This window comes from Centroberyx gerrardi, chromosome 9, assembly GCF_048128805.1.
Source record: "Centroberyx gerrardi isolate f3 chromosome 9, fCenGer3.hap1.cur.20231027, whole genome shotgun sequence".
NCBI lineage: Eukaryota > Metazoa > Chordata > Actinopteri > Beryciformes > Berycidae > Centroberyx > Centroberyx gerrardi.
Genome location: NC_136005.1, coordinates 24,763,381 through 24,775,957, shown reverse-complemented (window position 1 = coordinate 24,775,957; position 12,577 = coordinate 24,763,381). Strand labels below are relative to the sequence as shown.

Here is a 12,577-nt window from a genome sequence, read left to right as displayed (position 1 = left end):
CAGTCAGTCGATCAGGACAGACAGAGAGACAGAAAAGCTATAAAACGGTATTCCTAGTAATCCATCCAAACTATTGTTTACTTGCACATCACCAAATCTCCCCAGGCTGATTGAGTGGCGTCGGAGCTGAACCATTCATCCGGCTTCAGCCCAGACATTCATGACTGTGTTCTTTTTTCGTCCCAAGCTCCAGCAGCCAGGAATAACTCTAAGAGAGGAACTTGACAGAGTGAATCCAGCTTATTTTCAATCTGCTGTCAGTAAGCAGCCTATCATTCGGAGATGAAGAGTGACAGCGGAATGTGAATTTAATGGACTCCATCTCTGCCGGGCTCAAACGATTACGACGACGGATATGGAAATTATGGTATTTTCCCCTTTGAAGATGTCTTGGAGTGGGGGGATCTGACCGTGCAGAGAATGGAGAAATAAAGTGTGGTGAAGTACAAATTGTCAATACAGATTTCTATCAGAACGGAAAGAAACTCGCTCTCAGTCTCAGGCTGTTTCTGCTTTGAGGACTAGGAAGATAAGCCACGGAAAGAGACTGATGACATCTCACTTGAATCCCTCAACCAGGGGCAGTGGTAGATCACAGAAGTCCCCAATCTTCCATCTTCCACTTCAGCTAATTCTGCTCTAAAATAAAACTGAATATGCATATTGTAGCACAAAACTAAATGTCTCTCAAAGGACTGGTTGCCAGATCATTCCCTATGCTGAACAGAGGAAAACAAGGATTTTCCATTTGGGGGTTTAGCACTAATACACATCATGTGCAGTAAAAAAAAAGAAGAACACATTGTCATTTACAAGTGCTCTTATGTTGTTGATTCATATGTAGAAAAACTCAAATAAACACATAAATTGAACTATTATGATGGCTACATCTCTACCTTAAACCATCCAATTCATGTTACAATGAATGAAAATCAGTCATTACAAGTGATTAATTTCAACATTACTACAGGTGTTAAGACTATTTAAGCTTCCAAGAGGGAAAATACCATATGGGAAAAAACGTATGCTCTTTTCTCACTTGGATCCAGTACAGTACAGTCTGAGCCTACAGCAAACATGGAGACAGTGACACCGGTGTAGCTGGAGGACTTCAGCGCGCTCTCCAACTCCCTCTTGCCGGTCAAGGTGTTCCACTCGCACACAGCCCCCGCCACACCGAATGATACCAGACGACCGTTTATCAGGGAGAGGATGAACCAAACTGACACTAGAGCAGATATACGGTACAGAGCATCATGTTATTTCTGGGAGGGAAAAAGTAATTGAAAAGTAAAAATATAACATTTTCAGAGGCTGCAGCATCTTGTGTAGTTATTTGCCTATTCATCTACTGCAGAGGTTGGGTCCTGTCCTGTATAATTACACATCCTGACAGCACAGCACAGGTTAGAACAGATGACAGGACACAGGCAGCGCTCAAAACTATTTTTCACAAAATACAGGTTTGGGAATGACTCCCAAGGTTGTAAATGTAGCTCTGTGCAGTAGCCTACAGCTCATGTGTTTAAATTGCACGCTTTCTGACAGAACAATCCTCTATGTGACAGTCTGAATTTCAATGCCATTGGATAACCCATTTATCATATCATTTAGCAAAATTTATTCATGGGAAAATCGATGAATTCAATAACGGGCGTCTTGAAGGTATTGCGGACTGGGAATTACACTGACAACAATTACACAATCGCCCACCTTGGGTTTGAAGTTGTTTGGCTCAAAGACGCCCTCGGAAAAACTTACCAAAACTACCATTTTGTGACATTTCACAGACTTCCACCTTTGTTCTTGAAAATGTCACAAAACTCAATTTTTGTTCCATATGTGTACATAATGGTCGCAATCCAATAGAAGTTTGCTTGAAGTAAATGCACCAAACCTATAATGACAAGACAACAGCCAACTAATGGTACCAGAAAAGACATTAAATTACACAGAACAGTCCATGGCACAGGGCAGGACACAAAATGTGATCAAAATTATCTACCTTCTCTCAGAACATAATGTGTCTAATGTTCGCCTATGAACATTAACACTAATGTGTGTAATGTTCTTTTGATGAGTACAGAGGTCGTCTCTAAAATGTCAGTTCTATCCTCCACTCAGGCAGTGGATTATCTTGGCAGACGAGACAGTGACGCTGTAGCTCTGTCTGCAGTAAGTATCTCATCATATAACAGGGGTAAATTAGTGTGTTGCCGTTACTGCTGCCTGACTGGTGCAGCAGTAGTCTGGAGTGAGACGCACACACACACATACAGTGTAGGACCATACAGACATACATACACATACACAGCATACAATCACATGATATATGATGTATATTATACACAAATGTCCACATATGCAAACACACATACACATATACATAAACATGCTTTACTGAGACCTTCATTTACAAAGGTTATGGAAGGCCAAGCTGGTGGTATGGTTTCAGAGAATAACTGGACTTGTCTTCAGTCTTATAAAACACATACACACACATAAGCACACACACACACACACACAACAGAGATGTACACACAATGCGTACAGACACACATATACAGTGAACACTGACCTTGATATGTGTGTTTTAACTGTAGCTGTCCTTGTCTTCTGTCTTCTGAAACACAGACAGAGTGACGGGCATTGATATGCACACACATGCACACATACATTCACATGCACACACGCACACACACACACACACACACACACACACACACACTGAGCAAATACAGACCTTGATATCTCTATTGCTGTAGCTGTCCTTGTCTACTGTCAGACCAGCATACACAGATAAATACACATAGACAGACAGACAGACACACATGCACACGTACACACTCACACACACACACACACACACATGCACACACACACACACACACACACACACACACACACATGCACAGAGCAAATACAGATCTTGATCTCCCTGGTCATCTTGTAGTTTTCCTGTCTTGTCAGACAGAATGCCGCTGGACCAGCCGAGCATACAAAGCTCTTAGAGAACTCTGTGATCGGGTTCGATCCACACTGTGGTCATACCTGCTTTAGTATCCTTGAGCAAGATACTTAACTCCTACATGGTCCAGGGTGCTGCAACCGGGCTGAATCTGCCCCCGAACCACAGGGTGAAAAGAGAATTCCCCCCTTGGCGGAACAATAAAATCACTCTTGCCAAATATATTGAGATGTACCAGGAATCTATCTTGGTGGACTGATGACAGGCACAGCATATTCCTCTTGAAGACAATACATACATGTACACACAATACATGTCATTTAGCAAATCAGTTAAACCCAGTGAAATGGATTCAATGGCACTTGCTTTTGTTATACTACAGTATTACAGAAAACCTCTAACAATGGTCACTCAGTTTGTCTTTTTCGAATATGATTCTTTTACCTCAAATACTCCAGCTCATGCCATTGCTGATAGTCTACTATTATACACCATCAATGTCTTTTGCAACACAAGTGTCAAAAAATAGTGTCTGCATGTATGTATGTATGTTGACACCCACCACTGTGGAAAATTCCTTGTAAAGGACATGTCATATATTTGGTACATAACTGTGATGTGGTTGATAGTATTTGATATATCCCCTTGGTGTAAATTCACTCCTAGCTTGATATCCCCGCTTCACTATTTGAGATGGATCTTTTTCAAGTGGCAGATTGAATAAGTTCAAGTTACTTTCATGGTCACTGGCCACTGGAAAGCACTCCATTTGCATTCAGCACTTGCACACAAGCTGGCTCCGACTGCAAACCCTCCACTCATGAGCGCTGTACGTGACCGCAAAAGATGAATACAAACGGTCTCATGCGACATAAAAGTGAATGATTGTGATTCCCACCTTTCTCTTGAGACGGTGCTTCAGCTGCAGGTCGTACACAGTGACCTTCTCACCGCAGGCTGACACGGCCAAGTAGCAACGTTTGGGCCTGATAGCCAAGGCATACGTCCCTCGACTTCTCTCCATACCTAGGAAAAAGCATTGAAATGTGTGTTTGATATGGAGGGGGATAAAGCAGGATGATGCTCTCAATCCATTTTTGGAGAAATTATTGCATGTCCTGGTATAAAGGAGAATTTAGGGAAAATGTTGTGAAAAAGAAAATGGACCTGCCCATCACCACCCTTCTTAAATTCCCTTTTGGTTAATGCCATTGATGGGATGGAGACACTAAGGAAAGAAGAAAATAGGAAAAGACCACACTGCAGAACGGACACACACACACACACACACACACACACACACACACACACAGGCCTGTATACATTACCTGCAATAAACTTCTGACATCTCTGGTCAATATTGTACTGAACACAACTTTGTGGTGGGAATGTGACTGCTAGTCAGAGTAGTGCAGGTTATTGACCACTCCTGCCTCCTGCCTGCAGCTGCAAGCCAAATATCCAGTGACACTGGGCCACCGCTCCAGACATTTCTCTCAGTCCTGCCGTGTCGAAGTGGCAGAAATCGACTCCGAGAGAAAGCAATAGAAAAGTCATGTCGATAGTTTTCATCTTGATGAGGTGGCAAGTGAAACTCATGAGGCCTCATTTAAAAAAGCAGACTCATAAAAATGTAAATTAGGTTCTTTGAGAGCATTGATTCTAGACTTTGATCTACAAAATATTCTTGGCCAGGTCAATAAATTCACCAATTTTCCTATGATTCAATAGGGAAACTTAGTTTTTGTTCCCAAACATTTTGACTGCTCCCTTACAAATAAGAACTATAGTAATCCTATACAAATATCTATCTATCTATCTATCTATCTATCTATCTATCTATCTATCTATCTATCTATGTTATAGTGATACCATAGGGGATAGAAATACCATAAAGTATGATAAGGTCACAATTAAATAACTATTGAAGACCACAGACAAACTGTAATTCCTTATATGAATATTACATATGATTATACCTGTGATTATATGTATTGGCAAATGCATTTAGCCTATTAGTGAAGTGTGATGTGTTAAAACTTCACAGAAAAGACCAATATATTGGCTAAAGACAAAAAATACAGCTTATACCAAAAGAAGGCAGGTTTTCCTTCCAACCAAACACTACCAGGTGATTTCACTGATTAGCAGATACATTCAAGCAGAGAGGGAGCAGTTTGAGACCCATGACTGCACAAAAAACAACAACAATAGGGTTTCAGCCAAGGAGGTTCAGCCGGACTTGAACCCCTAACAATGGCCACACACTGCCCGCTACAACCAAGCAGGTTCTATATTAACAACGTTACTACAACGTGGTCAGGTGTGCGACAGCACCTCCAGAAGGATTCCCTACGCATAACACGTCCCAAATAATAGTATTAACAATAGTATTTTTCTACATACCTTTATATGAAATAGGAAACGCCCCACTACCTTTCACTAATTCACATTTTACTCCCGGAGCCTGTTGGCGAATCTCTTATCAGAGGAAAGCAGGTTATCGTTTAATTCTGTCACGATGGAAAAGACGATGTTCACTCTTTTTAAAGTCAAAAAGAGGGAACTTAAATTAAAAAAATATATATATTCTCTGTCTGGTCTTTATTTTGAGTTGAAAAAACTAATATTTTCGGTCATGGTTTAGGCGTATTTAGTGATACTTACCTTTGATGATATGAGGTTTTTTCCAGCAGGAACTGTCGATCGCCACAGATTCGTTCCGCCGGAGGACATTGTTAGTAGGACATTCAACACATCCACTTCCTTCCCACGTGAAACCTTCATGCATGTGAGAAGCAATACATGCACACCCGTTTTCCTCAGTTTCTAAGTCATCCTTATCACATATTCTGGTCTTATGATTATCGATAACAACATTATGGAGGCCCAAGAAGAGGACGCTCAGCTCGACTCGGAGTCAGAGGAGGAAAACAGTGAATTATCAGACGAAGGGGTGAGTGCTAACATTAGCTACCGGTAGCTAGCCACCTCGCTCTGTAACTAAAGGGTTTCAAACACTTTCATGCTAATACCAAGATTCACATTTAGCTTTTGAGATTTTGACGGACTCCATCTTAGAATATTTTGTTGTTGGATACAGTCTTGTACAGAACTAGACACCTGTTTGTACTGTAGGTGGGAAGATAACAGTGGTGAGGGTGAAGCCTCTGGTCGTTCATATAACATTCACACTGTCATATCTTCAGCTGAAATAGTAGTGCAATCAACTTACACTATTCCTCACTTTTGCCATATCTCGCTTTGGTTGCGCACGTTGGGACTGTGTCTAAAACGTAGCAGTGTTTGTTCGGTGTGAAAGAAAATATCAAAGTGAATATTCTTCATTAACTTGTATTTTCTTTAGCTTCAAGAAGCCTTCGCAAAAGGTTTGTTGAAACCTGGCATGAACATCTTGGCAGAGGAACCCAAAAAGCTTGTCAACAATGCGGTGAGTGAGTTGATAACAGATGCCCACTATGCCATTTTAAAACAGTAAACAAAATAGCATGGATAAGAATCCTGGCTCCATACTCCATAACATTACTTAATGTTTGTGGTCATTTAATAATACTGTCTTCCATTTTACACACAGGAGGGTATGAAGCACTGCCTTGCCGGCTTCCGTAAGGACCTTCCATGGGTGGAGAGGCTGGACCTGACCAACCTGCCTGCTGACGACATTATAGCCAAGGCGGAGGGGAAACTCCCTGGTGCGACCAGTGGAGAAGTCGACGCAGAGGATGATTTCCAGAGAGAGATGTTCTTGTGAGTGAGCAGAACTTGATATACAGCAGTCCAATCAGATATGGATGAATCTCCCCAAATAATAATCTATCAATGATGTTGGACGGCACTCTAATTGAACTTTATATCATCATTGTGATGTTGATGTAATTAAACAAGAATGGTTCAGTAAGTGTATATAGATATTTCGGTTCATTCAAAATGCAATATTATTTATTTTGGATGGTACAAGTACAGAGTAATGCTTGATATTGGCGATACACAAACACGTCTGAGGACAGCAGCATGTAGTGCTAGTGTCACAGCAATACTTTGCACTTTTCGGTTACAGTTTTCAATCTGGAGAATACATTTGGCACAAAGACCGTAGCTGTGTGATTCATATGGAATTGTCCCTTTGCTAAAAGTATCTCAACACTTCCTGTGTGTGTGTGTGCGCCACATGTATAATCAGTGGACCCCTTTACATCTTACTGTTTTCTAGCTACCGTCAAGCCCAAGCTACAGTTCTACAGGCTTTGCCCCTCCTGAGCAAGCTCGGCATAGCCACCAAGAGGCCTGAGGATTACTTTGCAGAGATGGCCAAGTCAGACCAGCAAATGCAGAAGGTGAGGCATTTGTCCATTACAAGTGGTTTGTCCACTACAAATATTACATGAATGCAGTTTTGATGACATAAAAGTCCAGTTGCAGTCCAGTTGTTTTCAGCCCTCCAGCCTTCATCAGGGTGATGAATATAACTGATATGATATCCTTAAATTGTTCATGTGTGCTGTATAGGGCATTCTCTGACCTGTTAAAGGAAAACCCATTAAAACAGGGAAGAGTGTGCGACTGGATTTTAATTCATTATACTGACTGGGATCAACCATCTGTCAGTAATCACACTTCAAGCCAAGTAGTGTCACATGTAAAATGCTTTTTTCTCCTCTGTCCAGATCAGGAAAAAACTGATTTCAAAACAGACGATGCTGGAGAAGTCGGAGAAGGCCAAGAAGCTGCGAGAGCAAAGGAAGTTTGGCAAAAAGGTTGGTCCCTCTTTTCCAAGGCTACTTTTGTCATATTTCTTTTTTACTGTGTCACCTAACTTTCCTTTGATATGTAGAGTTTTTCAAAAGGCTGGGAAGCCCTTGCTATTTTACCTCACTTCTTTTGCCTTTAATATTATCTTATGAAGGGCAGCTATAATATTGCAGAAGAATTAACATAAATTTTGAATGTGCTCCAGGTCCAAGTAGAAGTGATCCAGAAGAGACAGAAGGAGAAGAAGGCCATGATGTCTGCTGTAAAGAAGTACCAGAAAGGTGGGTTCTTACAGATGAATTCTGGTTTCATCCTGTTTGGTTCGCAGTATAATCATAGATTGCATTGCTTTTTGAAGCAGTCTGGTTAGTACCACTACCAGCTGTGGGCATGGCATAGCAGTGATGTTATGAGAAGTAGATCAGCATGCTGCTTTCCTACCTTTCCCCAAAATAGTAATGTGTCGAATAGAAACACGTCTATGTTCCCAGATTTCTTCCTTTCTTCCTTTCTTCGCATCAGTTGTATACTTGAGATTCACATTAAGGCTTTACATTTCTGATCATCCCCGCTCTTAGGAATGACTGACAAACTGGATTTCTTGGAGGGAGACAAGAAGAATGCTAAAGGATCTTCTCAGCCCATCAAGAAAGCACCGAACAACAAGGGGTAGGGTCTTCTACTTCAGCTATGCACATTCATAAATATCAAGTGTTTGTTTTTTTTATTTTATTATTGTTTATATTCATGTGTGTGGCATTTTTGCAAAAACTAAAACTAAACTGACATGTTGACAGCCCCAACGCCAAGAGAAAATACAAGGACCAGAGGTTTGGCTTTGGCGGCAAGAAGAGTGGGAAGAAGTGGAACACCAAGGAGAGCCACAACGATGTTTCCAGTTTCCGCGCCAAAACGGCTCACGGGAAAGGCGTCAAAGGAGGGAAGAAAGGCGCCAAAGGAGGAAAACAGAATGTAAGTTACTCACACACACGTTACTGATTGACATAGCACTCTAACTCTAGCACAATAAAAACAACATTTGTGCAAGGAATTGATGTAGTTACTAGAAAAACGGCATACTGTGTTCTTTCCATAACATCCAACTCTTCCCTCTGGTTTTCAGAAGCGCCCGGGCAAGTCCGTACGCAAGAAGATGAAGTCTCGCTCGTAAAAACGGACCAAAGGCTCCAGCTGACGGGGACTGGTCTATCGGCTGGACATGGACCTTGCTCCTAGGCAGGATTTTTCCATACCTGCTTCCCGGTGCCTTCAAGAGGCAAACACATACTGTACAATACACCTTCCAGAAAGCCGTTCCAGATTGATACGGAGGACTCTGTATGCCCTGGTCCAGCCACAGGGAGAGAGACATGTCCATGCATGATGCTATGGAGAAGGACGTGGCTGATTAAGAGATCAGCTCCCTTTGCAGAAATTGCAAAGATAAGAGCTGACTGCACAGGTAACCAAAATACAAAGTTGTTGTCCTGTACTTCCCCGAGGGTTGTAAAGCAAATATGAATTTGGATGTTAAGAAATCGTTTGTTTTTTTCTTTGTTCTCATAGTCATGGACAAATTTATATCGTTTATTGTTTGACTTTTTTGCCTATTTGACAAGGTTGTTTTAAAATATATTTTTTTGTGGATTATTTTATTATATTACATAATCCAGCCCCCTCAATATCTCCGTCAACCTCTTTGCCATGTAATCTTCACCGAATGTGTTTCTTTAGAGTTTGGTGAAATCTTTTTTCCCCCCCAAGTCAGCTCCTTGACTCTTGATTCTCTCCCATGTGACGTGACATTTTATAATATTGAGCAGCTGTCAGTTTTGCCCTTTCCCATTCATTAATATGATTAGTGTGTGATGGGCGAGTGTGCGTTGTATAGACCTGAGCAAACGTTTCTTCTGCAAGTGTTTTTCTTTGTTTGCAAAGGTGGAAATGGAAAAGGACAGCGCTGGAAATATCACCTGTGTCTTGGTTTGATAAATAAATCTGAAAATGGATGTTTACTGTTTGTCATTTTATGTACACACAAAAAGTGGTTTTGCACAAGTTCATTTAGCTAATATCACTGTAGTCAGTAAAGACTGTTATGCACTCTGGTACTGTAGGTGAGCATGTAAACATGGTGCTTTGTGACCACCAATACATTTAGAAAAGGAGAAGAACCATGCAGGTACGATTTTTGATTCATACATTGAGGAGCCACACTCTGCTGTCAACTGTCATGTGCCCCTTCCCCCCCGAAATACTCCTGGTTTTATGCAACTTTCTATTGTTTCTTGACTGTTGAACAGCAATTCTGGCTCTATTTTGAGAAACGACTGGCTGTTTCCATGTATTTGGTGACTTCTGAGCTCCGTCTGTGGAAATGGAGTCTCCTGTCGCTGCGGTCCGACACAATCTGGAAAAGATAATGGAGAGAGTCAGCACTTATTAAAGAGAGAGGTCCAGAGATAAATCGAATTTAAAGGACCATTGCAGCAGACCTCACAAAACCTGTCTAGGCTTCTGTGGGTCCTTAAAGCCCCAATTAGAAATTAATTCAACCACACATTGAATGTTTTCACCGATTTTTAGTTTGTTAGTGTACAATAATCTTTTTGCAACATTCACAACTCCACATACAACTCAATTTGAATCTGAAGTTTAGTTTGCAAATTTTACAAATGTAACCACAACTTAATACTTTAAAATATACTGAAAGTTCAGGTTTAGCTCTCAAATACTGTTAGTCATTCAATGCAGACCTCTATCAATCAGTTTGTGGTGGTGCTAACCTTTTTGTGTTTACATTTGGATTATGGCTAAGGTTTGGATTATGGGAATCTCCCTATCCATGTTGATTTTCGGGGCATGCCATTTGCTTTTCTCAAATCAGGCCGTACTGAATTGATTGTTGTTTTTCTTCCATAGAAATACCCATAAACTAGAGAAACTGTTGTTTCTACTAAAGTGTTGAGGGGATTTCCTTACCAGTGGTGTTGATATCCATCCTATCTCCTGGCTCTCAGTCTGTGGGTGAGTGTATTTCTTGGTGGGTTCCAGGCGAGCCGTGTGGAAAGCCTTGATGAAGGCCGCTGGAAAACAGAGGCTTAACTTTCATCATCAGTTAAACAGAGACAAGTGCTGTTCCCAAACATTCATTCATTTTCTCTACCTGCTTAAACCTTTTCAGCGCCACAGGGCACTGGACCCTTTCCCAGCATGCACTGGGCGCAAGGCATGGGAAACACCGTGGACAATCCACGTCCAGGGTGTCTCCCTGCCTTTTGCCCAATGCATGCTGGGACAGGCTCCAGCCCCCTGTGAATAGAATAGAATAGCATAGGTTTTTAACTTGTATTCACCCAGAATAAAAGAAAACAGCAAAAGATGTTTTTCTTTCTACTTACCGTCCTCCTCATCCACCTCTTGCACTTTTTTGGACATGGGCTTGTCTGACATGACGTGTACTGAGAGGCAGTGGAATCACACACACACACACACACACACACACACACACACACACACACCACATACACAGTGAGAAAAAGGGAGGGAGAAGTAGACATTAACAATTAGTACATACTCACCCTCAGGCAAACAGTGCATGTCTTATGTTGCACAAACATACACACAAACACAAATGCACACAAAGCTTGCTACAATGTCCAATATGGCCTTCCTGGTTTTTGAATATTTGCATAACTGCATAGTCTCAATTGTTATCATGGATATGGATGATTATGTTGAATCTTTTCCAAACCCAATAATCATCTCATCTTGGTTTGAATGTAGAAACTGGTGTTTGGTTTTTGAAAGTGTACATTTTACTTCCTGCTTTTGGTAGCCTAATATTATTTCTGATCATGCAAATAGGCTAAAAATTAAGAATTAAGGGAGAGAAAATCACACATTCCCACAGAATAAAAATATAAATGCAGTGGATTATTTGCTGTGTGGAACTGCCACTCTTTATTTGGTCAGTCTTACACAATGAATGTCAATGGGTTTGTTTGTTTTTTTTGACAGAAATTCTGCTCAAAACATATTTTGGAGGAAATGAGAGAACTCGGTGCCCATTCCCTTTGGAAATAAAACAGCTGAGCCAATTGCATATTCTATCTATATTTTCTCTGTGGATTAGCATACAATCCATCTATAAATCTCCTCTAGGCCTGGATACTTTACAGATCTTTCCAGAGAAAAGGAAGAAGGGAGGTCACAGCCCACTTACGTTTCTTGTGTGGACTGATGCTGAACTGCGTGTGGAGCTTCTGGCTTCTCTGCTCTTTCCGGATCGTTTCAACGTGAATTGCGTTTTGATGCACGAGATCCAGCGGAGGCTTTTCTGGTTTGGCTCCTGCCATGTTAATGACTGCAACCTATGAAGAAAAATCTACTCGGACTGGTAATTTATAGCCGACTGGGAGCTGTGCAGGGTAAAATCACCGAAGAAGTTCTTGCTGATTTGTAACCTAGCAACAGTAAACACTGCCGCGCGCTGCAGTAACGCGACTCAACCACACGATGACGCAACGCGCTCAGCTTTGGGCATGGTAGATGAGTAGAGCAGCCCGTATGAAAGTCAACTGTAGTCATCCTGTAACTTTAAAATAGCATTCAGCTATAATGATATGGGTCACTGTAATACCGCAGACACACATAGGCCAAGTCCCTATAGGAATATTATAGAGATATTATAGGGATACCGTAGGAGATGAAAAAATCCATGAAGTAGGCCTATGTAAACTCACTATTCTACCACAGGCCTACGTATAGGAGTATTATTACAATATTTTTAGAATATGAAAAACACCGTAAGTTTATTATTATAAATTATGCTAAGAT

General features: G+C 41.2%; 2 protein-coding genes across 2 annotated transcripts; one reads left to right on the top strand and one right to left on the bottom strand.

Annotated features, from left to right (window-relative positions):
• The first annotated feature begins 5,744 nt into the window (after nt 1-5,744).
• ebna1bp2 (EBNA1 binding protein 2) lies at nt 5,745-9,753 on the top strand. The gene is made up of 9 exons (XM_071925650.2): nt 5,745-5,924; nt 6,336-6,419; nt 6,564-6,736; nt 7,200-7,323; nt 7,654-7,743; nt 7,944-8,019; nt 8,317-8,407; nt 8,536-8,710; nt 8,862-9,753. The coding sequence occupies exons 1-9, from the start codon at nt 5,829-5,831 to the stop codon at nt 8,907-8,909; spliced, it is 957 nt and encodes a 318-aa protein (XP_071781751.2). The 5' UTR covers nt 5,745-5,828; the 3' UTR covers nt 8,910-9,753.
• A 299-nt stretch (nt 9,754-10,052) lies between these two features.
• cfap144 (cilia and flagella associated protein 144) lies at nt 10,053-12,096 on the bottom strand. Its single transcript, XM_071925660.1, has 4 exons — nt 11,964-12,096; nt 11,140-11,199; nt 10,721-10,824; nt 10,053-10,148 (listed from the first exon to the last, which is right to left on the bottom strand). Exons 1-4 carry the CDS (start codon nt 12,094-12,096, stop codon nt 10,053-10,055), a joined length of 393 nt encoding a protein of 130 aa, XP_071781761.1.
• Between the last annotated feature and the right edge of the window lie 481 nt (nt 12,097-12,577).

Coding starts and splice junctions, on each gene's coding strand:
- ebna1bp2 (XM_071925650.2), top strand. CDS start 5,829: ATGATTATCGATAACAACATTATGGAGGCCCAAGAAGAGGACGCTCAG. Junction 6,737..7,199: donor TTCCAGAGAGAGATGTTCTT/GTGAGTGAGCAG, acceptor ACTGTTTTCTAG/CTACCGTCAAGCCCAAGCTA. Junction 8,020..8,316: donor TGTAAAGAAGTACCAGAAAG/GTGGGTTCTTAC, acceptor CCCCGCTCTTAG/GAATGACTGACAAACTGGAT.
- cfap144 (XM_071925660.1), bottom strand. CDS start 12,096: ATGGCAGGAGCCAAACCAGAAAAGCCTCCGCTGGATCTCGTGCATCAA. Junction 11,200..11,963: donor CATCAGTCCACACAAGAAAC/GTAAGTGGGCTG, acceptor ACTGCCTCTCAG/TACACGTCATGTCAGACAAG. Junction 10,825..11,139: donor AGAGGTGGATGAGGAGGACG/GTAAGTAGAAAG, acceptor TCTGTTTTCCAG/CGGCCTTCATCAAGGCTTTC.